Source organism: Ochotona curzoniae, unplaced genomic scaffold, assembly GCF_017591425.1.
Source record: "Ochotona curzoniae isolate NIBS_2020 unplaced genomic scaffold, NIBS_Ocur_1.0 contig_2723, whole genome shotgun sequence".
Taxonomy (NCBI): Eukaryota; Metazoa; Chordata; class Mammalia; order Lagomorpha; family Ochotonidae; genus Ochotona; species Ochotona curzoniae.
Window position 1 is genome coordinate 10002518 of NW_024465573.1, and position 26642 is coordinate 10029159.

Here is a 26642-nt window from a genome sequence, read left to right on the forward strand (position 1 = left end):
AAAGTTAACACACAAAAATCAATAACCTTCATATATATATAAATAAAATAACATTGGGAAACAATTTATAATATTAATTGCATTAACAATAACTACAAAGAAGGAGAATCAAGATTCATTTCTTCAAAGCACTTTCTCCTGATTAAATTCTTCAATGACTCATAGATCATACAGTAACATCATTTTCTTCAAGAAGGTTCTTGGTTTTCTTTTTTAAATCTTCAGCAACACATTAGTCATTCACTAGCATGTTAACTAACCTCTTGGTTTCATAAATTCTTCCTGTTGTTGATTTTGTTTGGTGGATTTTCATTTAAGGGAATGTGTAGTAACTGTATAATAGAGACTGTCATATTCAGTGGCATGTTATTTAACTTATTGTAAATTTTGTGGCATTGTAATTTTCTATTTTTTTCCTGTTGATTTTATTGTGGTTTTTCATTCGGTGGGATTTATGCTGACTGTGTAGTAGAGACTGATGTGTCCAGATTTGAGGATATGGGTCAGTGTTAATCTCTACTTCTGGATTGAGGATGGACTCCCAGCGAAACTGTTGGATGCTGGATTCTGCCATTGTCTGTGCCCGCAATGATGGACTTATGATTGTCTATGAGGAACTGTGCTGTTGTAATGATACGCGAGAACTCGGAGGGGCAGGGGGATTAAGAAGGGGGTAAGGGAAATCCCAGCGCCTATGGAACTGTATCATAAAGTCATAATAATAATAAGGAAAAAAATAGATTTAATCAAAGATGTCAAAGATCTTAACAATGCAAATTATAAAACATTAAGCAATAAAATGTTCAGATAAATAGAAATACCAAGGTCATGCATTGAAAGAATTAATATTAAATGCCCATAGAATCCAAAGCAATATACAGAAAATCAATGTGATCCCAATAAAAACTATGAGAGGCATTTTCTCAAATCTGGAAAAAAAAATGACCTTAAAAAGTGTATGGAACTACAAGAGATTCTGAATAATCCTAAGCAATAAAAACAAAGCTGAAGTTCAAGATGTATTACAGAGCAGTTATAAACAAAAGAGGTTGGCACTGGCACAAGAACAGATATGTCAACCAATGGGATAGACTAGGGACCCAGAAACAGATCTACTTGACAAATAAGCTAAAAGTCACTCACTGATATCAAGAAACTAAGACCAAAACAGACAATCCAGTTAAAATGAGGTAAGAATGTGAGCCCTTTCTCAAGGGGTAAGATGTGAATGACCAAACAGATATGAAGACATGTTCAGTAACACTAGTCATTGGAAGCTACAGGTAAAACTCATAATGAGGTTTTACCTCATCCAAATTAGAATTGTTATCACCAAAATTTTTAAGATTCGTTTATTTTTCTTGAAAAGGCTGACTTAAAGAGAAAAGAGAGGGAAACATTTTCAAACTGCTGATTCACTCCCAAGTGGCCGCTACTGCTAGAGCTGAGCCAATCCAAACCCAGGAGCCAGTAGCTTTTTCTAGATGCAGGGCCTCAAGGCTTTGGGTCATCCTCCACTGCTTTCCCAGGGTGATAAATGAAGCAGCCAGGCTATGAAGTAGCACCCCACATGTGATCCCAACACATGCAAGGTGAAGATTTTGTTACTAGACTATCAGTCAGGCCTTCACCGAAGAATTGTTTTTAAGAAAAAAAGCAATAAATTCTGTCAAGAAAGTGATGGAGAAAGTACCCTAATTCACTGTTGCTGATAATTTTTATACTAGCACAAGCATTATGGAAAACAGTATGGAGATCCTTCAGAAATCTGAAAAAAAAAAAAAACTACAATATGTCTCAGTCATTTCACTCCCTACTTTCACTCCCTAAATGGTTGCAAAGGTTGAGACTGGGGCATGTTGGAGCCTGGATCTTTATATGGGTTTCCCACATCATGGGCAGTGGCCCAAGTATTTGGATCATCTTCTGATGCTTTCCAAGATGCATTAGCAGGTTGCTGGATCCGAAGTGGAGCAGACAAAAAAAGAAATGAACACTTCCATAAGATGCTGGTACCATACACAGGCAGTGTCTTTAACCCCATGTGCCAAGATGCTGGTCTCGGCATCATAACTCATTACATTCAGCTGAATATGAGCTACTTTATTTTTTTTTAAGATTTATTTTTATTGGAAAGTCAGATATACAGAAAGGAAGATTCTCTGTCCAATGATTCACTCCCAAGTGGCCACAAAAGCTGGAGCTGAGCTGATCGGAAGCCAGGAGCCAGAAACAACCTTCTCTGGGTCTCCCATGTGAGTACAGGGTGCCAAGGTTTTGGCCCATCCCTGACTGCTTTCCCAGGCCACAGGCAGGAAGCTGCATGAGAAGCAGGGCTGCAGGGATTAGCAATGGCACCCATATGGGATCCTGGTGCATGTAAGACAAGGAATTTAGCTGTTAGGCTACCAAGGCTGGCCACAGGCTACCTTTTTTTTTTTTTAAATAAATCAGAAGCAATAAGAAAAATACAAGAACTTGTTTTAAATACTTAAAGAAATTTTACATAACTTAGGCTGTTTATACATCATTTTGCTTGAAAATTATCTACACAAAAATGAATCACGGATGGTTGTTTAATCTAACTCTTTTTTTTTTTCATTTTTAAATTTAGAAATTTATTGTTTAATCCACAAGCTTTATATAGCTTTAGTTTAAAAAAAAAATCAACCAAACAAACAAAACAAAAAAAAAGTGAAACCAAGACACTATTTCCAAGTCCGAGGTCCGAGTCCTTCCAGCCTTCCCAACACCAGCACTCTGAGGCTGTATGTACCACGTGGAAGAACAAGACAGTATGAATGGAGCCATGACAATTCACAAAAAAAAAAAAAAAAAAAAAATTATATAACTGAAGGATCCTTCCTGGAACTCGTTAATTGCCTTTACAAGAGAAAAAACAAACAAAAAAGAACACCCTAGAACAGAATAGAACGAAATTCCAGTGTTCCAAATCGACTTGTTCCACACGGACAGAGACCCACAGTGGCAGAGGACCGGCTTTCCTTGCTGTCTCTCGTTAGAGCTCCAATTCTGATTCACGTCAGCAGAGACTCCACAGGCAACAAGGGAGGAAGATTGTGGCATTAAGACACTCATGTACACTTCTCTCTAAACAGTGGTCTTATTTCTGGGTAAGCTCACAAACCATGAGGTTGGAAGTATAACTTAAAAATGAGTGCTAAGAGACTCAAATGAGAAAAAAAAAAATAAAAATTAAAAAAAAAAAAGAGGGAGAGAAAAACCCCTTTGGAAAAGCCAGGGGCAATTAAAGGAACCATAAGAATGCCAACAGTATTTGAACCCCCTTTTTTAAAAAGGGAATTTTTTTTGGCTTAAAATATTTCACTCTAAATGAATTTATGTCAGCTGTCAATGAAAGAATGTCACTAATACACTGTGGACACCTTTTGCAATGTAAATCCATGCCCTTTTTTTACATGGTGAACTTCAACTCTTAAGACAACTTTTAAACTGCAGTGATCTAGTGGCTAATGTCCTAAGTGATACATGCTCCAGGATCCCATGTAGTTACCAGTTCTAACCTCTGTGGCCCTTCTTCCCATCCATCTTCCTGCTTGTGGCATAGAAAGGCAGTAGAGGACAACCCAAAACCTTGGGACCCTGCACCCACATGGGAGACCCAGAAGAAGCCCCTGGCTCCTATCTTCAGATGGGTTCAGCTCTGACTATTGGGTCAACAGATGGAAAATCTTTCAAACTCTCCTCCTCTCTGTATGTCTTACTTTCCAATACAAATATATAAATCTTAAGAAAAAAAAAACACCAATTATGACATCCATGTCCCAGATCAAGGATCCTACATATCAAGCTATAGTTCCTGATTCCAACTTCTTGATGTAGTCCCTGAGAGGCAGGTGGTAACAGTCCAAATAATTTGGTTCCTGCCACCCACATAAGAAACCAGGATTGCAATCCTAGTTCTTGCTCATGTCCAGGTCATATCAACTGCAGGCATTTGGGGAGAGAATGAGAAGATGGGAGTTCTTTCTGTCTGACTCTCTAGGAATACTTGCTGCTCAAAGTACGTACGTAAGTAAAGTCACAGGAAACATCGAGTTGCTCTATTAGTTCCTCAAATTAGAGTATTTCCTTTGAAATTGTCCTTTTAAACATTATTTTTTACCAAAATGCTTAAATACTTCCAATTTTTTTTTAAAACAATGTACTCTAAACATTAACAGCTTTAAGGGCCTATAGAATTATATTGCCAGAACCTCAAAGGTTTGGGTTTTTTTTAAAGTGGGTTTTAAGGGATATTCATTAGAGTGTCTCAACCTGCTTTACTACTCTAACCTAGAGGTTCTGAAAATCCTATTTTGTATTTATTTGAAAGACACAAAGGCAATTTTGCAAAACTTTGGTTTATATCTTTGTCAAACTAGTGGTTAACAATGTCACCTACTATAATTTTAATGATTTGTTAGCATACTTTACTGTATATGGATGAAATGTCATTTTATTCTTCAATTACTGTTTGTAGACATTGTCAGTATCCTGGCTAAACTAAGGTTTATTTGTGTCTTGGTTTTCCTTTGTTCAACTTCTTCTTCAGTAATGTATTGTTTCCTTCTGATACAAGTCCAGAATATGTTATTTCAAAAGTTTATAAACAAGACAGACATGGTGGGGAAGGCATGGAGAGGAAGATGGGGAAGATGGGAAAGAGGGAAAAAAAAACAAAGGAGGAGAGGAGGGGAATATCATTGTTCTTAGAATTGTATCTAATTATTAAATGTCAGTTAAAGTTTTAATATAGCCAGGAATGTTCACAGCAATGGAGCTAAAAGTAAAGCACAAAAATATAAATTTCTGATTCATTTTTTCATAATGCACATTTTCTATGACATTGTGAAGCTCCTTCATGTTTAGTCATTGCCATTATAATGCCATAATTGCCATAATAGTGCCAGTTAAATTCCATGTGCTTCCTTTTTAGTTTATATTTCCAAATTTTTATTCATATATCATCTTTGTACTTGTTATCTGAAAAAAAAAATGAGAGAGACAGCATATACGTGTTCACTGCTCCAAGGCCCACAGTGGTTAGGGCTGAGACAGACAATAAGCCAAAAATCCATTATTCCATCTAGGTAGGGACCCAACTAGTTGGGACTACTACTTGCTGCCTTTCAGGTTGACATTGTCCAGAAGCTGGAACATTGCTACAGCCGTCTGCTCCATGTGACTTCTTGAACAACCGCCATAGGGTGTACAATTTGTGTAAGTTTGAGAGTCTTTGATCTCAAACTCCAACTATAAGTATTCTTTAGCATCTATGTCAGTGAAAAAACAAAAGAGGTTGGTAGGACCCTGTATATATCCTGCTGTTGTGCATCCTAAATTCATAACAACTACTTGTGCATGAACAAGAATACAATTGTGTTCATGACCAATGGATGCTGGAATTTCAACCTTGGCAAATAGAGATCAACTTTGATTCAAGAGGAAACAAATATACATATATTCATAGGTTTCGGTCCACCTTCCTCACCAAAGCAGGATGATTTTCTCCCTTTCCTGGAAGAACATTAATTCCACTTCAGTTTTTCTGGTGGATAAAATGCTGAATGAATAGCTAGAAGTAATTAGTAGTTTTTTATGCAAGTATATCAATGCCATTTCAAACTATATGCTAAAATAGAAAGGCAATGCCAAAGTGTAAAATTGCTAATGCAGGCTCATAGACTGCAAAGTGATTTAATAGTTTCTTTTATTTAACTATTCCTTATTTGAAAATGTTCCCTTTTAACTGCATATTTTGTGTTTTGGTGCAGCGAAGGGAAATTTATTTCTTTGACACATTTTGTCTTTCATTAGGTATTCATTTTAAAGTTATACTGGGTACCTAGATGTTTGGCAGGATCTCAATCTTGGTGCATTTTTAAAAATATTTATTAATTTAAATAGGGTAGACTCCTTGCAATTGTCACTCATATTTTCACAATGGCACTTTGAGGAGTTTCTGGTAATACAGTAATGCTAGTGTGATTCTTTGGATTTTCTAGGGAACTCCACAAGCAACTGAAGGAAATTCCCTTGGCTACTAGATATGATCAGAGTGTTAATTGCACTTCACATAGTGCAGTTATAGAACGTCTACAAGAGGATTAGTTTCAGAGAACAGTGTATGGCTACAAAAAATTATCAGACTTTCCCACACAAATGCCATGAACATGGAATGTATTATAAATATTTCATCTTCATATTTTATATAACCATTCTAATTTCAAAAGAGGAAAGTTCTGATGTGTTCTTTTTCTGGCCTTTTATTTCAAAGTATTATTTAATTTTTCTTTTTTTGTTTTATGACACAGTTGAACAGGCACTGGGATTTCCCATCCCCCTTCCTAAGTTCCCTCCCCTCCCCACTGATTTCCCCTCTAGTTTTACAATGTGTATCCTTCACAAACAGCCGTATGTCCATCATGCTGCCACTGAAGTGTCTCCGAAGTGTCACTGAAGTGATAGCAGGGACATTAACAATCCCAGGCATTTACAAGCAGTCTGTTACAGACGATCAACTAATAAATCACAAGAACTTACTGAGAATGATGCAAACAACTAGGAAGTGGGAAAAGGTAAACTTCATAGCAAATGACGATTAGATTTGACACCATGAAACTGCAAATTGAAACAAGAAAGAGCCTTCCCTGAGAAGATGAGTAAAACATCCCCTAGCCATGATGGCATTGGGCATCACCAGGGCAATCTCTTTAAATTAGAGATCAAAGAGAAATGGTATTGATTTTTGGCTCTTTACGTGGGTCTTGACTTTGTTGGCATGGTCAGTAATAGGGATTGTAACTATTTAAAATGATTTTTTAATTTTTATTGGAAAGTCAGATATACAGAGAGGAGGAGAGACACACAGGAAGATCTTCCATCCGCTGACTCATTCCCCAAGTAGCGACAATGGTCAGAACTGCACTGATCCAAATCCAGGAGCCAGGAGCTCTTCCTGGTCTGCCACGTGGGTGCAGGGTCCCAAGGCTTTTGACCATCCTCGACTGCTTTCCCAGGCCACAAGCTGGAAGCTGGATGGGAAGCAGGACTGTTGGGATTAGAACTGGTGCGTATGGGCCTGGCATGATAGTGTAGTAGTTAAAGTCCTCACCTTGCATACGCTGGGATCCCATATGGGCACGGGTTCTAATCCTGGCAGCCCTGCTTCCTATCCAGCTCCCTGCTTGTGGCCTGGGAAAGCAGTCAAGGACAGCCCAAAGCCTTGGGACCCTGCACCTCTATGGGAAACCTGAAATAGCTCCTGGCTCCTGGTTTCGGATTGACTCAGCTCCGGCTATTGCAGCCACTTGGGCAGTAAGTCATCAGACTGAAGATCTTCCTCTCTGCCTCTCCTCCTCTCTTTATATTACCCTTTCCAATAAAAATAAATAATTCTTAAGAAAAAAAAAGAACTGGTGCCCATATGGGATCCTGGCACATGCAAGGCAAGGACTTTGTTAGGCTACCACGCCGTGCCCCCCCCCTCTTTTTTTTGGTCTAGGTTTATTTGGACGTTTCATTAGGACTCTACCTTTATTCCTTAGGAGAAATGCCTTGTGTTGATCTTCCTTGATCCTCGGTAGTCCATCTGTCAGACGCTTAATAGGTCCATAACTCCAAGGACCCAGAGCTCACCTAGTGCAACCCATAGTGCCACCAGTGCCTCTCAGCATCTGACAGAGTAAAAGTCCTCAGTCGCAGACCTGGGATGCCTTCCCTCACCCAGCCACCACTACATGCTGCTGGGCAGGATGGATTCCTGTTTTGATGTGTTCTTATTGTAAAGAAATTGGATATCTACTTATTCTCCCCACTCTTTACCCATTTCTATCTACAGTTCCAAAAACAGCACCCACCAATGTAAGTGGAAGAAGCGGACGAAGACACGAATTAGTGATTGCCTGGGAGGTAAGAAAGTTATTTACCAATATCTATCCTTGAGTGAGATCTAATCTCAAACTAAATCGTCTTTTTGTATAAGCTTTGATACACTGGGCAATGTCTGTATTCCTCCATTTACTAGACTCCTCTCTTCAAATCAAAATTCAAGTGTAAAAACACAACTTCTTAAGTATTATCTACAATATGTCAAGCTCGACACTAGTCATTAGCTGTTAACTTTGCTAAGTATTCAATCACAATTATTTCTGTATTTGTAATTGAAATACATGAACAAAGTTAAATGTAAATCCCCAAAAGTTTTTTGAACAAATTAAATAGTCCAATGTTTTCAACTTAGTAAAGTGTAAGTCACTGGAGAAAGCAACTGAAGAAAGGTCTTACAGTACAAATATCTCTCAGATCGTTTGGGAAAGTGCTTTGTGGAGCAGTTCCACTAGTCAGATTTTCCCAACCAACAGGCTGGAAGACAATTCAACCCAGTACGTTAAATTCCAGTGCAGAATCCAAGGACCTTCATTGCATAGACGTGCCTAACTGTAGCACATTTGTTTCACCTCAAAAATGCTCAGATAATTTTTTGTTTTTGTTTTTTTAGACCCTAACCAGTAGAATTTAATTTTTATTCTTCACTTTTTAAGTACCTCCAAACTGCCCAAGTGATCATACTATGTAGTAACAAATCATGGAAAAGATTTGGCTGAAGTGTTCTTCTTAATCATTTTGCTGATAATGAGTTGTGTCTTTCTTCTTTAGCCAGTATCTGAAGAGTTTCAAAATGGAGAAGGCTTTGGCTATATTGTGGCTTTCAGACCTAATGGAACACGTGGCTGGAAGGAGAAGATGGTGACATCCTCTGAGGCTTCCAAATTTATTTATCGAGATGAAAGTGTCCCACCTCTTACTCCCTTTGAAGTTAAAGTTGGTGTTTACAACAATAAGGGAGATGGGCCTTTTAGCCAAATTGTGGTCATCTGTTCAGCTGAAGGAGGTTGGTTGCAGTGTTTCTTTTATTTAGTGTTTTAATATAGTTATTTGAATTTTCTTACTTTGAATCATGTGACATTATTGTACATGTATTAGAAAATATGTACAAGCCAAAAGAGGAAATAAAAACCATGTGTAACACTACTTTTCAAATATATTTTCCAAATATTTTTAAAATAATTTCATATATGTTGCTTTAATTCTGTGGTGCTTCTATTCTCTTGACTAATATTCAAACAATCCCATTTTATTTTAACACTACACATGTGAAATATTTTGACTAAAGATTAAACAATTGTTTATAACCCCATTCATAAAATATTATAATGATAAATTCATATCAGAGAGGGCTTTTTGGTGGAAGTTTTTTTGCACAGAATATCATTAAATCTTCATGAAATGTCCATGTCATATGCAATAGTTTCTTTGTTGTGCAGAAAGGGAAATAGAAACACACACAAGTTAAGGAGCTTCCAGGAGGATTAAATCCAGATCTATGCAAATATCAGATTCTTGATTCTCTTTAATAGTGGGTGGCTCTCATGTTTATGACCTCACTTAATTTGCATGACATAACTAGGAAGGTGTACAGTTCACAGATTAGTAACAAAACTGTGAGTCATATCAGGTTATAATCTGTGTGTGGTGAAGTTGAATTGTAAATACTGTTGCCTTCATCAACATTCTGAGTTCTTGCAAGGTTTAGCACAAACATGAATTTTCTGAGTGACAAAGGGTGGAAGAGCTAACCTCTCAAGTTAGTTTTTCCTCTTGGTTATTCTATTCAAGACCAGAATTTCAATTGATTTTTTGAGAACAAACTGCCCTACATCATCTAGATCCACAAATGACTGAAAGAAGTCTTCAGAGGCCGCACATCTGACCTTCCATGTAAGTGAGTTCGATAGAAACTGACAGTCCTTCCTTCCACCATGAGGCTTAAAAACTCAAGAGATTAATATTTTTACTCATGTGAGTTACATGGAGGAAACAAAATAAGATCATTTAGTTTTCAAAAGAAAGATAATATTTGATTTAAATAAGATGTCTATTTTTAGAATATAGAATCAAGTTTTATAGTAAAAGCTAAAAATTATTATAAGAAAAATCAGAAAATTGTAGAGTCAAATAACAAAGCATCATAGCTATTCCAATGACATGTTTCTGCCTTTAGTGTTTTCAGTTCTTGATGTGTTTTCATACATGACTGTTACATCATATTACTTAAATGAGGGTACATCAAAACATTAGTGGGAATCAAATTAAAATACCACTTTAGTTAGGTGCAAAAAGGTGAAATCCATGCACAGTATTCCCATAAAAAGGATTTTCTATAAACATTTTGGTTATCTCATGTTCATTAACTTCAAAAACTTTCATCAAAATAAATTTATTTTAATTTCATTTTCCTATAAATACCTTGAAGTAACTTCACATTATGTAATTAACTTATAAAGTTACAAAAGTGAATATGAGGTTGGAATACGAAACTCAAATCTGCTTTTCAGGAAACTGAGTCTTAGGGTATCAACATGTTCAATTCATACCAGTAAAGGACAAAGTTAAAAATAACATTCGTTTAGTGACAAAGTTGAAACTTTATAGGTCTATACAACTCCAAAGTACATACTTAAATGTTCTATACAGTCTGGCTGGGAATAGATAAAATAGTGCCATTTTCTACTTGTTGTTTCAAAGACTTACTTCAAAGTACATATTTTATTCAGCAAGTGCATATTCTTCTTGCTTTAAAATTACTTCAAACTAATTATCAAGCACAAGGACCGGAAGGTCACATGAGATGAATGGGAGAAGTCTGGGAACATGCTTTGCACAGTAGTACCAGTGCCACCTTCAAGAAATCCACTTTTGTAAATTTCTTGTCAACTTTTCCTTTGAAATTAAATTATAGCAGCCACCAAGGATTTTTATTATTACTATTATTCGCTTTCCTTAAACTTGAAATGGCTTGCCTTTGGAGATTTCTCTTTCAAGCTAGATAGAAAATATGCATATTTTCTTTCAAAGACATGAAGGTTGTTACTGTAACATATTTCATAGTAACACTTCATTTATTTTCGTAGACTGAAATATGAAAGGAATGAGGCAAATTAAGTCCAGATAGTGTCTGCCTTTGTTCTGACAACAAAATTCAAACATATTTGGTATTTCTCCCTAATTAAATTTACACATTTGGAACTTTAGAAATGTAAGTATTAACATCATCAAAGTGTTGTCAACACAAAAAAGCAAGACAAGGGAAAAGGAGAGTATTTTCATGCAGTTGACAGTGCCTAAGTCCAAATATGGCCAACTAACCATTCAACTGCGGCCAGTCGATTCACCTTACTGATCCTTATTTTACTCCATGCAATACAAATGGATTAGATCAAAATAGAATGCCTCTGAAAACCTTTGAAAATTTGAACCTGATATTCTCTGCTTAGTTTCTACCCTAAAGGATTTTTTTCCAACAAGTATCCAAGAATAGGAAGTAGCAATAGATCAAGGCATGCTATATGGTAAGAGGGAGAAAAGCAGCAACCTTTTTAGTAACTTTCCTTATTGCTTTTCATAAGAAGCAGTGAACATTTCAAACATAAAACCATATTTTAAGAAAAACGGTCTGCCATAAACTCAAACACTACAAGATGTTTTTATTGTGCTGCAACCACTGCCAACTTCCCTCCTCAATGTCCATAGTAATCATACATGCTCTGTACATCTTCTGTCATCATAGTCCCACCCAAAGTGCCTGTGTTCTGAAGTACATTGTATTCCTTCATGTCAAAACCTGATTTTTCCTTCTTCCATTTGTACTGTCACTTCACTGATCACTTCATATTTTCATGTTCTTTGAGATCACAAAGATCAAAAGGAATGAGACTGTATTCCTATACACTGGCCCAGTCCCTCTGCCATTGAAGAATACTAACTATATACCTAGAGCACCGTGAAAAAGCCAACTTTACACAGCTGACACCAAGCCAAGGAGAAAAAAATGAACGAGTGTAGTGATAGAATTTATGCCATTTGGATGGATGCAGAGAACAGAGGACTCCCAAAGCATACCTAACAGTACTAGTTTTCAAATCTTGCCCAAAGGAAGATCAGCTATGGATGACAGTTACATCCAGTGGGCATGCCTAAGAGAATTAATGTGCATTTCACATGCCCTGAATCTCTTTATTTTCCTCTCAACAAAGCTTATCAGAACATGTTGGAAAATTAGACTCTTCTAGGTGAAACCTTGAATTAGCCTGTTAGAAAAAGCTGTCATCACTTATAAATATTGGTACTTGGTAAATCACTTGGGATATGACTTTGACAGACAATTCTGAGCTGCAACATTTCCTCTGCTAGTATCTTTGAGCCTTTGAAACATTTGGGTGTTGCCTGTAACATTTCTGAGCCAAGTAGCACCTGATATAAGCCTAGGAGCTGAGGTATATGTTTGCAGTGGGTTTTGTGCCCCTTGTATATCATATGCCTGTACCCTCTCAGTCAATAAGAATTATAAGCATTCTGCTTTCACTTCAGACCTGTAAGTTATAATACAACCCTATATAGCTTTTTCATTTTTCAAAGCAATTCCAGTTTTCTTTAAAGAATACACCAAGTTTAACTTCAGCAATTTTAAAACAAATGCCAAAAAAAAAAAAAAAGATTTTTTTTCAAGAAAAAAATCCTTTTATAGCTCTCACTATAAATTTCTAAAAGCACGGGAGTCAAACTTGTATCTATTTGCTACTTTGTTTTTGTACTATAACTTTGGAAAGGCAAAAAAAAAAAAAAACAGGGCATTCAATCATTCAATTATGCCTAATAGGAAAATGCAAGGAAATTTGAAATAAATCAATTACACATTGAACTTTTTATTCATTTGTGATGTATTATATCCCTTTATAAACTTTGTCTTTTGTGGAAAAAAATGCATTGCATTTATTTTTATTAAATTCCCAAAACCCCACCTCATTTGCAAAAATAAGATATATTTGCAAGTGGAGCTACCACAGTTCAAATTAAAATTGTGCATTCATAAAGTGTTATTCTTCAGATTAGTTCTCAGCTGTAACTAAGCTCAGTGGGATTTATGTGAACTTGGAAATTAATAAATTGGCATATTAGTTGTAAAATACGAGGAATAATTTCCTGTCTTTGCCAGATGATCTATTTGGATTAGTGCCTGTAAAAGTTCAACTACAGCTGCTTTCACTGGATTTTTAAATAATGAAACCATAACCCTTCTCCAAAGGAGTTTATTAAACTCTCCTTTGATTAATGCTGTTGCTCACCCCTCCTGGGAAGTCAGATGTATAATCAATATTACAAGCACATCCCCCATAATACTTGGAGAACTCCAGCTGCTAGGGTACTTAATAACAAATGTATCATCTAAATTCATGAACATGGTAATGCATTAGAAAATTTTAATCTAACAGACTCATATCTATCACTCAGTCTCTCCACTTCATATTTGAAGATCGGAGTGAAGGAGTTATCCATGACCTAATTAATATTACAATAAATATTATCCTTAAAAGTATCCTTTTAAGTCTTTGAGTATGCTAGAAAGAACACTAGTAAAATCACTGAAATTCCTGTACTTTCACAAAATTATCCAAATACAACAGACAAGAGTAAGAATGATAGAAAACATCCCGTGATTTAGAGATCAGGAGCTTCAGTGATGTCCCGAGATGGCATGATCCAAGAGGAAAAGGGCAGCAGCAGCTCGAGGCTGGCAGTCTGTCAGGAATAAAGGGAACTGACAAAGAGCCTATAGGGGAACTTAACAGGTGATGTTGGAAGTTCAGGTATTTTATCTTAGCTGCTAGTAGAGAGGCTAAGGAAGGAGTCCAACAGCAGTGTTCCAGGGAAATGTAGTATACAGAAAGACATGGAGGAAAGAAAATAGCAAACAAAGCAGCATCAGGTGGTTCTAACATAGATAAGCACAGACACACAATACAGTGATACTTGGGCCCATTTGTATTCAATTCCTTCTTTCATTAGCAGCAATGTAATAATCAACAAACTGTCTAACTTCAATTCTCTTATTCATGAAATAACAACACTAATCTGGCTGTTGGAAGGATTAATTAACCCAGGTTAGAAATTAAGGACCAAATTTATAATGTAGTAAATTTTCAATAAATGGAACTTATTATTGTCTTGAGTTCTTCATCTATTTTATCTGTCCCCCCCTCCTTTTTTTTTTGCATGTGTTTGTTACTGATCTTATCTAGAAGCACCTGGGCAGCAGAAGGATCCATATATGTTTCCTATAAGATCTCTTTTGTGCCTAAAATTGACTCTAAAAGATAGAGACTGAGCTAGTTACTTCCTTGGAGTAAAGCTTAAAAACAGAAGAACACTGGAGACCCAAGTCCAACTACAGGCTTTCTCAATGCCAGAATCAGAGCTTTCATAAAAACTTTATGTATCTGCAAAAATGGAGTCATGGATTTCTAATACAAAAAGCATGATATAAAAAATAATTTGCAAAAGCCTATAGGGATCAAGCAAGAAATACAAATAAGTATAATGTGCTCCCTGTGAGAGACCATAGGAAGCAGTAGGGATTCTGGTAAACTGAGAATCACATGGCCTGGCTGATAAAGCCAGCTTCCAATCCACAGCATCAACGTTTAACTCAGGACTGCTGCTTTGGTTGGTTTTTAATTACTTTGTATTAAAGAAAAAACACAGAACATCATTTTCTATGAAGTGATAAAATTTAAGAGTTGACTTATATTAATACATTGTATAGAGAAAAGATGGCTGTAAATTCATTGGCCGTCCATTGGCGACTTTCAATCCGTTTGGTTCTCTATGATCCTTTTGAGTTGTGGTCTTTCATCATTCAGGCATAATGAAACGCCCAAACAGAACAGCTATGTTCTGCCTAAACCAGACATTCCATGAACCAGTCAATTACCCTTGTCTGCAAACAAACCTTGGAATCATTTGAAAATGTTTACTTGCATAGAAATAGTATGTCCTAGAACTCCTGAAATAGACTGACTGAAGTCACATTTTCCATACTGAAGTTTTCAATTCAGTTCTGCATCAATCTATTTTTCCATCCAGTAGATGTCATACATTAAAATGACTCTTCCATTTTTGTTTAGTTGATTCTTCCTCCTTCTTTTAGCTACAGGATAATGTACAGCCCCAATAATATAAGGTCAAATGTCAAACTTAACCTGACCCTGACTTCAAATTCTCAAAGCTTTAAAATACAATTAAGGTGCTCCCATGGGAAGCAGATTTCTGAATACTTTTTATCTTCTTTTCCCTTTCATTTTTTATTTCTTTTAACTTTCAGTCTGAAAAGCATTTAAATTTGTGCAATGCCACTAGAAGTTGGCAGAGTCATCATTCCTTTCTCTAGGACAAGAAGAAATAGGAACTCTTCCACTCAACCACATGCTTTGTGTTTCAAAAGTTATTTATCAACCTGCAATCTTCTTTAGCAAAGACATAATTGCTTCAATATTACAAAAGATGAAAAAAGCACTTGGCACACAAATTTCTGTAATGTATTCATTCTAAAGAGAAGCAAAACTGCCACTGACTAGCAAACGATATTCCTAGCGCAGCTTGTTTGAAATGTTTCGTAACCTAAGTCCTAGAGATCGAGTTGCACATGTCTCAAAACATCTGCATTCCTTTTATTTACAGGCAAAATTAAGAATATTAAATTCCATTAAATAATCATGCAAAATTATTTGTTGTAAGTCTGCTGATTAGGATTCTAGGATGAAATAAAAGTATAAGCATTTTTATACTTATTGTTAAGCAATTTTATAAGCATATTTTTATACTTATATAAAGTTTATATAAGTAAAAATAGGATAATGAAAACCACCAAGCAAAAGATAATGATTAAAAGATATTCAAGCAATGACAGGAAGAGAAAGTTATACCAATTTATAGCATGACAGAAATTAATGTCAGTTTTTGTGTAAAGATTTAGGCCAATTTGCCCTAGCCCTCTGCGATGACACAAACGTAACATGTGATCTTAACAAAGACAAATCACTGCTTGCTGAAAACTTATGCCCTTAAAAAGGTCTTTTGGGAACTTCTTGTGGATCTCTGTGACATATTTCTCAGTAACATGCAACAACGTCCTAAACATATGTAGCACCACCTTCCATTAGCAAGGAAGACAGGAAGTAGTTATAATTTCTTCCATGTCTATAATAATGCCTTTAAAAATCTTACGTAGAACTCTTTCTTTGCCTTATGGTTCCCTGAATGATAATGGTTAATCTGAACTCTCATCAGTGAGATCTGATTAGTATGAAAGTCTCTACCATTGCATGGAGTAAGACTCTTCAAACAGGTAGTGTGCAGAACTGTTTGAACTGCTGTATACGCTTCATTCGGTTATTTCATTTAACACATGTTTGTGACAGAATATTTATGATTCAGCCATGTCAAAGCTAGAAATATTTTGTTCCCTACATAAAGTGCAACCTCAAATAAAGTACACCTTTTGATGGATGCCAGTCAGACACTGTGCATTTGAAAAAAAAAATAGTGCAAAGGTCACTGAGCATAGAAACAAGTGAAAAAGTAGTGTTAGCAAAAACACGGAGACCTTCGGGGACTTTACTTCTCAGTCTGCACCTGTCTTAAAAGTCAATGCATGCCTTTTAAATATCATGATTCACAGCTTTCTTTATATAATCATGGAAATGAAGTTCTATGGCTAGAAGAACAAGAAATATAAAAGTTGGACTTCATTTGTGTCTGCAAAGGAAAATGTGATATATGAAAATATATTTATCAAGCATGAGACTAAATCTTATATGTACTATTCATTTAAACTAGTCTTAAAATATGAGATAAATATTGCTATTGTGCATATGTTAAGCAAAAGTATTCAGGCTTAAAATGAGGTAGAGTAATATGTTTACAGGTATAAAGAATAATGGGTTGTGAAAGTACAGCTGAAATCCCTAGTTATTTTTGGATCATTATGATAGACTGGCAGGCAGGCAAAGTCTGATAATTTACATTCTAGATATAGTCTATATTCCAAGAATACAGCTTTTTGTCTTCCCATGTTAAATTTGTTGAGTGCCACTGGTAAGATATTGGTAAGACCAGACCCACATATAGAAAAAAAAAAAAAAAGATCACATTTTACCCTGTTGTGTTTTCCATAGCTATCACAGCACTTCATTTCAAATACAAAGAGGGGAGCTAACACCTGACAAACTTAAGTGAAACGCTTTGCTAGACATAACTTCAATCATGGCTTATGATTTCCATTTTCTTTCACACAGAACCGAGTGCTGCTCCCACAGATGTCAAAGCTACAAGTGTGTCTGTGTCAGAGATTCTTGTTGCATGGAAACATATTAAAGAGAGTCTAGGAAGACCACAGGGATTTGAGGTATGGACGGAATTCCTAAGCCTCGTGATTTCTGTTGGCACTAAACTCCTCCAAGCAGATGATTCTGTGACACTTCCACAAAATTATATCCCTTTGAAACTTTACTCCATGTCAAGGAAAGTGGAAAACGCTGTTTATCTGGAAAGGATTATGTTGCCCATGAGCTGACTTATTTTCCAGGAAGGCTGGTTTCCTTAGGACTGTGCAAGGATCAAAGGGATGTAAAAACAGAGCTTTAGATCAAATCAGGAGCTACAAGTGAATATTTATTGATGTCTATGTATTGGTGATTTTTAAATGCTTAGTATTTCTAAAAATTTGTTATACTGACACAAAGGTATATATTTATGGGATACTATCATTTTTAAGCATATTTATGTTGTGTTATGTGTAACAAGATCTATTTCCTCAAACATTCAGTGTTTCTTTGCAGTGAAAAACATTCAAAATCCTTGCTAATTTATCCTTTTTATAGAGAAATATATAGTACAGTATCAAAGTGAACAGTAACCTTACTACATAATAGAACACTCAGAACTTTTTACTCCAAATAATTTAATGTATACACAAGTTGTTATTTCATGTCTTCTTAGCATGTTTTGCATACAATGAAGAATTATTCAACTTTTCTTAGAATTTTGTCATCTGTGGGTATTTATTCAAATGATTTTTTGGCTCTTTCTATTTTGCTATTTTTAAACAAAATGCTGTGCCACTCTTTCCTTAGTTTTTTAAAAGATTATATTATTATTATCATTATTACTATTATTAGAAAGTCAGATATACAGAGAGGAGGAAAGAAAGAACTTCCATCCGATGATTCACTCCCCAAATGGACACAATGACCAGAGCTGAGCCCCATCCGAAGCCAGAAGCCAGGAGCTTCTTCTGGGTCTCCAATGTGGGTGCAGGGTCCCAAGGCTTTGGGCTGTCCTTGACTGCTTTCCCAGGCCACAAGCAAGGAGTTGGATGGGAAATGGGGCATCAGGGACACGAACCAGCACCCATATGGGATCCTGGCTGGTGTAAGGCAAGGACTACATCCACTAGGCTACCGTGCCAGGGCCCTGTGCCACTCTTATAATTGTACTTTCTAAGAATGACTTCAACAAAATTTTAGTGTCCACAAGAACTAGTGAATTGTAGGTAATATGAAAACCTAAATATTGTAAGATAAAAAGATCCCTGCTTCACACAACTCTCACTCTCAATTTTCCTTGCTAGGCCAGAAAGGGAAAGGAATTGGGAGAATAATTTGTATATGATTTTTTTTAAAGTATTAGCATTGGCCCGAGAATTTAGTTTAATTTAAAATGTTTAGTTCTGGGCCCAGCATGATAGTGTAGCAGTTAAACACACCAAGATCCCATATGGGTGCCGGTTCTAATCCCAGCAGCCCTGCTTCTCATCCAGCTCCCTGCCTGTGTCCTGGGAAAACAGTCAAGGACGGCCCAAAGTCTTGGGACCCTGCACCCATGGGGGGAGACCTGGAATTAGCTCCTGGCTCCCAGCTTCGGATTGGCTCAGTTCCAGCCATTACAGCCACTTGGGGAGTGAATCAGTGAATGAAAGATCTTCCTGTCTCTCCTCCTCCCTGTATATCTGACTTTCCAATAAAAATAAAATAAAATTTTTTTTAAATGTTTAGTTCTTATGTTTTTGTCTAAACTCCAATTAACAGGAAAAATGAATTTTTGAACAAAGAGTAATCATAGGATTATATACAAACATGATTTCCTGATTGAAAAATATATTTCAATCCTCTTGGACTGCTTCAATAGTGTCTGCAAATTATTCATTTAGTGTATGGTTTAGCATTAGATAATGACTACTTGGATAAAGTATTTCTGTAATCTTTCTTTAAGTTACAGCAAGGATCATTTAAATAATACCATTATCTTACTATATAACACCAAGGGCTTATTTCTACAACCTTGCTTCAATTCCTTATTCACAGTGATAATTCAGTACGTTTCTGGTTATGGCTTCATGTTTAATGTTTTTGCTTCTCGTTATCCACACTGAGACCATTTCTGTTCATCACCGAATCACAGCAACTGATAGTACATGACCCAGCAGCTTACACTGATTGTACGTCTGCACTTCACTCTGAATCCCTGTTAAGATGACTGGCCAAGTCGTTGTGAAGTCCTCTCCAGCTCCCTACCACTGAGCCAGTGCGCCTCACTCCACCCCTTGTGGGTACTGCATCCTTAAGCTTCTAAGTCTCCACTTCTGCTGTCTTGCCTCTAAGGTTCCCTGCTTCCCAAGTAGGCCTTTCAGAGCCAATGGCTGAATAACACTGACACTGATTCCTTTCCTCAAGCAGGAAATAACTTCGAACAGGAAACAGCTTGTGTATCTTCCCTCTCTCCCTTACAAAATATTTCTGTCATTTCTCCCAATGAATCAGCTGCATCCAAATCCTTAGTTGAGCCATGCCTCTGAGACGGACCTAATGGGACTGCTTATCAGAAAGTTAAAGATATATTTTGCATAATCTAATGATATTAACCTATTTTGAAAATCTGACCAAAAATGTTAGCTCATGTAAAAATATAGCTAGCAGAGACTATTTTTGATTTATACTATCTCCTAACTGAATGGTTACATGTTTATTTCATATTAAAAAGTTATATAACTAAAATTTATTAACATCTCCCATTCTTTTTCCCATGGCCTTAAAAAGAGCTCATCTTACCCAGCTTGGAACTCAATGCTCTCATGTTTCCCCCACCTATTTGCTCACACTGAGAACGTCATTTAGTGAAATCTATTACTAAATTATAATAATGCCCTAAAGCTTAAAATGTATATGATTTCAATCCCCTTGCTCCACCCTATCTGTACTCTCATCCATCCATCATGCACCTCTGTTTACACTCATGTCCTGACTACACTGACTAATGATGGTCGGAAAGTATTGAAATTCTGAATGAAAAAAAAAAAGAAAACCCAATTCTAATCATGGTGACACAAAAAGACAATTGAATCAAGGGATTTTGTCACTACTACCAGTTAGGAGGATTTTAAACTCTTAAATCACTCTGAGATAGTTTTACTGCCATGATTCCAACATCACTTGCAAAATCTGAAAGAGTAAGTTATTAGCAAGGCACAATGCACCCGTTTGAAAATAAAGCAAGCAATGTTTTTGGCAACCCCTCATGTTTATTGAGTTGGAATGTGCCACTAAGATAAATGAGGTTCTTCTCTTAGGAATATTACATCCTATTGGGGAAGATAAATTTTATCAAACAAGGAAATAAATGAGTAAAATAAACTCTGATAACAATATGTGCAGAAGTTGAAAAGTGGAAAAGACTCATTCCTGTGAGAAACATAGAGAAGCAGAGTGCTGCCACTAGATGAACAACAGTTTGAATTGAATTAGAAGGGGGCAATGACAAGATTACATATGGATAGCAGCTACTGATTGCCAAAAGATTTTGTGTTCTATTTCAAATCCCACAGAAAGAGGCTGGAACAATTTAAAGAGGAAAGAGGCAATGCCTGATTTACATCTAGCAAAATCCATTTTGTCTGCTTTCCAGGAGGAGAAGACAGGTCAGGAAATCAAAGTTAACTTAGTTAAATAATCCAAGCAAGAAACAGCAGAGACTATGAACCACAGCCACAGAGTGCGAGAAAAATGCCTGTTTTAAAAAACAGTGCTGGCAGAATTTGTTGCTTGATCCTATGTGGAAGAGAACTGATAATTTGTGTGTTGTGAAATTGATCAAATGAGTAAATTGCACAATTTGCAAAACAAACAAACAGAACAAACGGGATAAATTGAAATAAGAACATATTTGAAACTGGGAAATCCAGAGTTCTGTATTGACCCAATGCAATTTGAGATGCCTATGGGACATCCAAGATGACAGTTCAGGGAGCAACAGGATGTGTGAGTTTGCAGACTAATCCACAGCTTAGAACTGGATATAGAGAAGTGACATTCAAAGCCATTCTATTAAATGCAGGCACCTGAGGACAAACTTTCAGGAAGAGAAGACAGGAGAGGAGGAGAATTAAGCATGCTCTACCTTGTCCTGCCACACTTGGATGATTAATTGTTTAGCTAAATAGAGGGCATCTGCAAGGACATGGAAAAATCAACTTACAAAAGAATAAGTATGAATAAGAAAAAAACAATTGACTGAAAAAAGACATGATGAACTGTGCTTATTGCTGCTCAGATATCAAGAAAGATGAAGAGTGTATATGTGCATACATTAAGAATGTTGATTTCCATACTCTAAGTAATTTATATTAATAAATCAGAGAAAGTATCACTTTTGTCATCAGTTCAGGTACTTCATATTTTAGTATCCCTAATGACACCACTACGGTCTCAACAATGATTAGTGGCAGTTTAAGAAGATGGAATCAGGGTTCATAGCTTTCAGTCCACTATCACCTTCACCTGCTGCAGCGTGTCAATCTTTTGTCATGAACCATAATGTTTGGATGTTTATGAGAATCACAAGTTTCTAGCATTGGTGTCAGAAATGATTAAAAACAAGACTCATAATCTCAAGAATTTTTTGAACCAAAGTTTATGATGAGTGTCTAATTAAACACTGCAGAAAACTATGTTAGCCTCAGACGCAGTTGTTTCCCTTGATGTACAAAGTTCAATAGAGGAGGTAAATGAAAACAAGAAATGTCTAATGCTATATGTACAGATTTCCCTGCAGAATGTTTTCTGTTGAGTTCATACTCATCTGTGTTAACTACCATATCCCTGGAACACTTGGTGTGGCATTCATATGGCATTCTCCTTAACAAATAATCAAACTTGAACTGGCCCTGAAATCTTTGTATTTGCTTCTTTTCTAATTGAGAGGCAGGCTACTTTTGAACATGGGTTGATGAGAGAAGGTAGATGCCCTCAACAGAGAAGTCCACACAGCACTTACTCCCCCTGACAACCCATCCAAACCCGCATCCTTGGGCTCTCCCTCCCCAGTTTCTAACTCCTAGATCTGGTGACAGCCATACTGCGATTGCTACTCTGATGTAGCAAACATTTGTCTCATGTCATTTATCTAGTTCCCTATATGTTTCACATGAATTGCACTCATCAGGTATTCATTCATTCAATTAATGTTTATTGTCTGCTACATTTTCTTGCAGTGCTTAGGCTAAAAAATAAATAAAACCACAGAATCCCTGCATTAGGAAGTTCACAAATCAAGAAAGAAGATTCTATGACCCTTGAGTTTTTGTGTTTCATTTATTACTCCTATGCTGACTGGCAGCTAGCTCCTAGTTCTGGAAGAGCCTATGGTTGATGTCTTGGGCATGACATTCTTCTACCTGGTGCTGCATTGCAGGCAGCAGGAAGGATCTCAGTCGGAGGCGTCTCTTATTATCACCTGTCAATAACCTACTTGAACATGGCCTTTTTGCATTTTGCTAGAGAGCTTCTATTATGTTTTAATTGGCTTAAAACATAAAGGTCTAAGAATTTTAAGGTCATTTTCATCTGCAACTGACTCCACACTTACTAACACAACAACATTAATACAAATAGAACATGGACTTTTTCTTGTTGGTAAACTGACTAAATGTTCCATCTTATAAAATGGCCATAGCTGTGCAAACAGGGTCAGAAAGAACACAGCCTGTAACGACTAAGCAATGTCAATCAGGCAATGTTCTTGATAATAAGGGACTTTGGGTCAATTCAGTGATATCAGCTCTTTCCGACTGTGCATGCATCAACCACAGGCATTTCAAAATGTCACAATTAGGATAAGTAGGAATGATGCTGTAAAAAGAACCAGGTAATCTCTTCTCTCTGATAACAATTTAGGTCTGCCCTCTTTACGGATGGCTATACCTCCTAAAAACGAAGAAACAAAAGAGAACCAAGCTCAGGCATGAATCTAAGCATACTTGTTCAAACTTTGAACAATTTCATCAACTTTCCCTTGTTGAAAAATTGTGGTTACTTACGTGAAAGTCACTTGGCAGAGACTAAATGCAGAAAGAATTGATAATGAGATCTGTGTGAAATTTCTAGGTTATTATATGCAACTTCACCGAAAGCTGAAAAGGGGCTGTATTTATTGAATGCCGACTCATGAATAACCATGACTACACCATCTGCATTGCCATCACTGTCACTGGGCCACACAAGTAAATCATCAGGTTCTATTTTGTATTTGATGAACCCACCAGCATTAAGTACCCTGTGAAGAACAATCCCTGAATCTTAGAGTCTCTCAACTTTTTCACAGCATACAGGGAATTTCAGATGCATACAAAATGAGAGCAGATGCCAATCTGGCAAGAATGGAGAGTAAAAGATAAGGCCAACCTCGTAATTTTTTCTCATTATTTTGCTGGATTAGGAAGAAGGATGGCGTAAATATTGACATTAGAATGTTAGCAGACTTCTTTTTTCATTGCTTCAAGCTTCAAGCATTTATTATCAAGGTATGCCAGTAACAGGAAATGTAAAAATGTGTAAGATCTAGTCCTTAACCTCAAAAAGCTCATGCTTTCATTAGAAACTTAATTAAAAATAAAAACATCAAAATAATACAGTCCTCGTGTCTATAATTACCTGAAGATTCCTTAGCAACTGAATCCTCTAAAGAAATATTAGAATAATTCTGTGTCAATACTCTGTGTGGGTGCAAGTTTCTCCATGTGAGCATACGCTTCTCTGACAAAAAAAAAAGTATTAATTTTCCTGAATAAAGTCCATCACCGAAATGTCTATTTACAGAAAAAAAATAGGAAAAAAAAACCTTTTAACTATTTTAAAAATATTAACTTTTGGTGCCAGTTTTGAGGCACAATAAGTGGCACTCCAATTACACACTTGAGACTTGGCTCTTACATTACTTTTCCAGGTCCCCACTAATGTACTTGGGAAACCACAGGAAGATGACCCAAGTACTTGAGCCCCTGTGCTGCATTTCCTGGCTCCAGGCTTCAGCCTACCCTAGCTCTAAGAGTTAGAATTACTTGGGGAGGGAATCAACAGATGGAAGTCTCTGTCTCTCCCTCTCTCTGTAAATCTGCGTTTCAAATAAATCAATATTTTCAAAAATATTTATTTCCATCTATTTATCATGCAAAGCTCAAGCCGCCAAACCCAGAACTTTGCTGAAGTCTCCCCTAGATATATCAGGGGCACAAGCAATTGAGGCATCATATGTCGCCTCTCAGCAAGAAGCTGGCTTGGAAGCCAGATAGCTAGGACTCCAACTGCCACTTTCGTTAGGATGCAAACATCATAAATGGTGGCTTAACCACAACATACTTCCATAATTTTTTAAAATAGGACTTTGTATATCATGCCTGTAAAGTAAATTCCTTCTTGATTGCTGAGCTGATGTGCTTGTACTTCTTTTGATTTGTTTTTACAAAAGAATTTTAAAGCTTCATGTTTATTTTTGAATGGCTGGAATTCTTTGAACATTAAGCAACATGTGTTTTTGGACATAGAGACAAATGCATACTGCACTAGTTTTGTAGTGCTTATTAAGAGAAAATGAAAACCAAAACTAGTCCCATTTCACATCCTCACGTATAGATATATATGTATTTATATATATGAAACACAAATTTAGAAATAGAAAGAAAATATCTTCCATTTTTTGTTTTACTCCCCAAATGCCTACAACAGCCAGAGCTGAGCTGATCTGAAGACAGAAACTTCTTCCGGGTCTCCCACATGAGTGCAGAGTGCCAATTCTTTGGGCCACCCTCCACTACATTCCTAGGCCACAAGCAGAGAGCTGGATGGGAGTGGAGCAACCTGGACATGAACCAGTGCCCATATGAAATCCTGGCACATGCTAGGCGAGGATTTTAGCCACTGAGCCATTGTACTGAGCCCACAGACACTCTTAACTCCCTTTCCTGGGCTATGCGCAAATTTTGCATTCATTCATTCTGAATCTTCCAGATGATATGTAAAGCAGAGGTTCATTTTAGACATATCACTAAAGCCATTTGTACTTATTGTATTGAAGAGACATCAATTTCATTTTGAGCAACAAAATAAACTGTGGGATTTTCTTAAAGGGAGAAGGGACAAGATGGTTGGTTTTTATTTCATAATCTGGTTCTGATCATCAGAGTATGAGGCAAAATCAAACGGGACTCACTGTTTGACCATAACTCATGCTAGGCAGATTGTATTAAATGTCTGTAGTGAAAGAACGGAGGTGTGTGTGTGTGTGTGTGTGTGTGTGTGTTTATGTGTGAAAATGGAATTTCAGATACAAGTTACAGGGGGAAGGAACAAAATGGAGCCAGCCTTCAAAAGGCTGAAGTGAAGGCTGCCTCCATATGGTGTGAAAGTAGCATTGCTTTACATGTTTTATTTTACTTTTTATTATGATAGTAAAAATGAGAAGAAACTAAATCATGGGAAAAAATAAAATGTCAAATTATACTGTTTTTGAAATTCTGTGGACTGAGTTTAATCATGTAGCTTTCATGCCCCTGTAATTTTTTTCACACCTCTGTCGGCACACACATATGGGCTAGTTAAATTATATTTCTCAAAAGCCATTTTAAAAGGAAATTGGGGCAGTAATATTTAGATATTTAACATGTTTCCCCTCTTTTCCTACTGAAAGGCAACCTTACAGAGTTCCTGGAGAAATTAATTGCTCAGTTCTTGTTAATTTGTTGCATTTGTTTCAATATTCATGCCTTCGTAAAGGGCGAATGATTTAAAAAGTTTTTCCTGTTTTCATTTGTATATAACCCATTTTATTTTAAAACATATTAGAGTGACTGCCTAAATACATTGTTTTATTACAAAAAAAATTATTGGTGAAGTTTTTATCACATTCAGGATCTTTTAACTTTTCATCCTCAATTCAGCTGTGAATTTTCCACACTGCCTCTAAAAAGGTGATTTTTTTTTCATCCTTTAACCCAGGTGCCCATAAGCTCATTTAGCTCAGGTGCCCATAAGCTCAGCAAATTTCTATCCACTTACTACCCTTTATTACCAGGTGCGTGTTTATGAACACAAAGGATTCATTTAAAGCTGAAATGAACATTGTAGACAACAATTCCTTGAGTTTTGGGCTACAAATACTGAATCACTTTTGCTGATATTCTCATAGAACCACCCATTCCGGTGTGGGCAATGAATATATTAATTGCCAATCCAGATTGTTTGCTTCCACAGAGGTAGAAATACTAAATGGAGAGTAGTGTTGTCTTTAGAAATAAAATTGATTTATCAAAGAGGGAATAAACCTGCATTCATCCCCAAGTGTGAGCCGCCCAACACAGAAAAACTCCCAATTTGTGTAGGCCAAAGAGTTGCCAG

At 36.5% G+C, this 26642-nt stretch overlaps 1 protein-coding gene across 2 annotated transcripts in view; it reads left to right on the forward strand.

Annotated features, from left to right (window-relative positions):
* CNTN5 (contactin 5) overlaps positions 1-26642 on the forward strand; it is a 1028052-nt gene that overhangs the window by 974994 nt on the left and 26416 nt on the right. For both annotated transcript variants that reach the window (XM_040976845.1, XM_040976846.1), the window contains 3 exons: positions 7865-7935; positions 8683-8917; positions 17217-17326. In XM_040976845.1, the coding sequence (XP_040832779.1) occupies positions 7865-7935; positions 8683-8917; positions 17217-17326 (416 nt within the window). The remainder of the gene's footprint in view (positions 1-7864; positions 7936-8682; positions 8918-17216; positions 17327-26642) is intronic.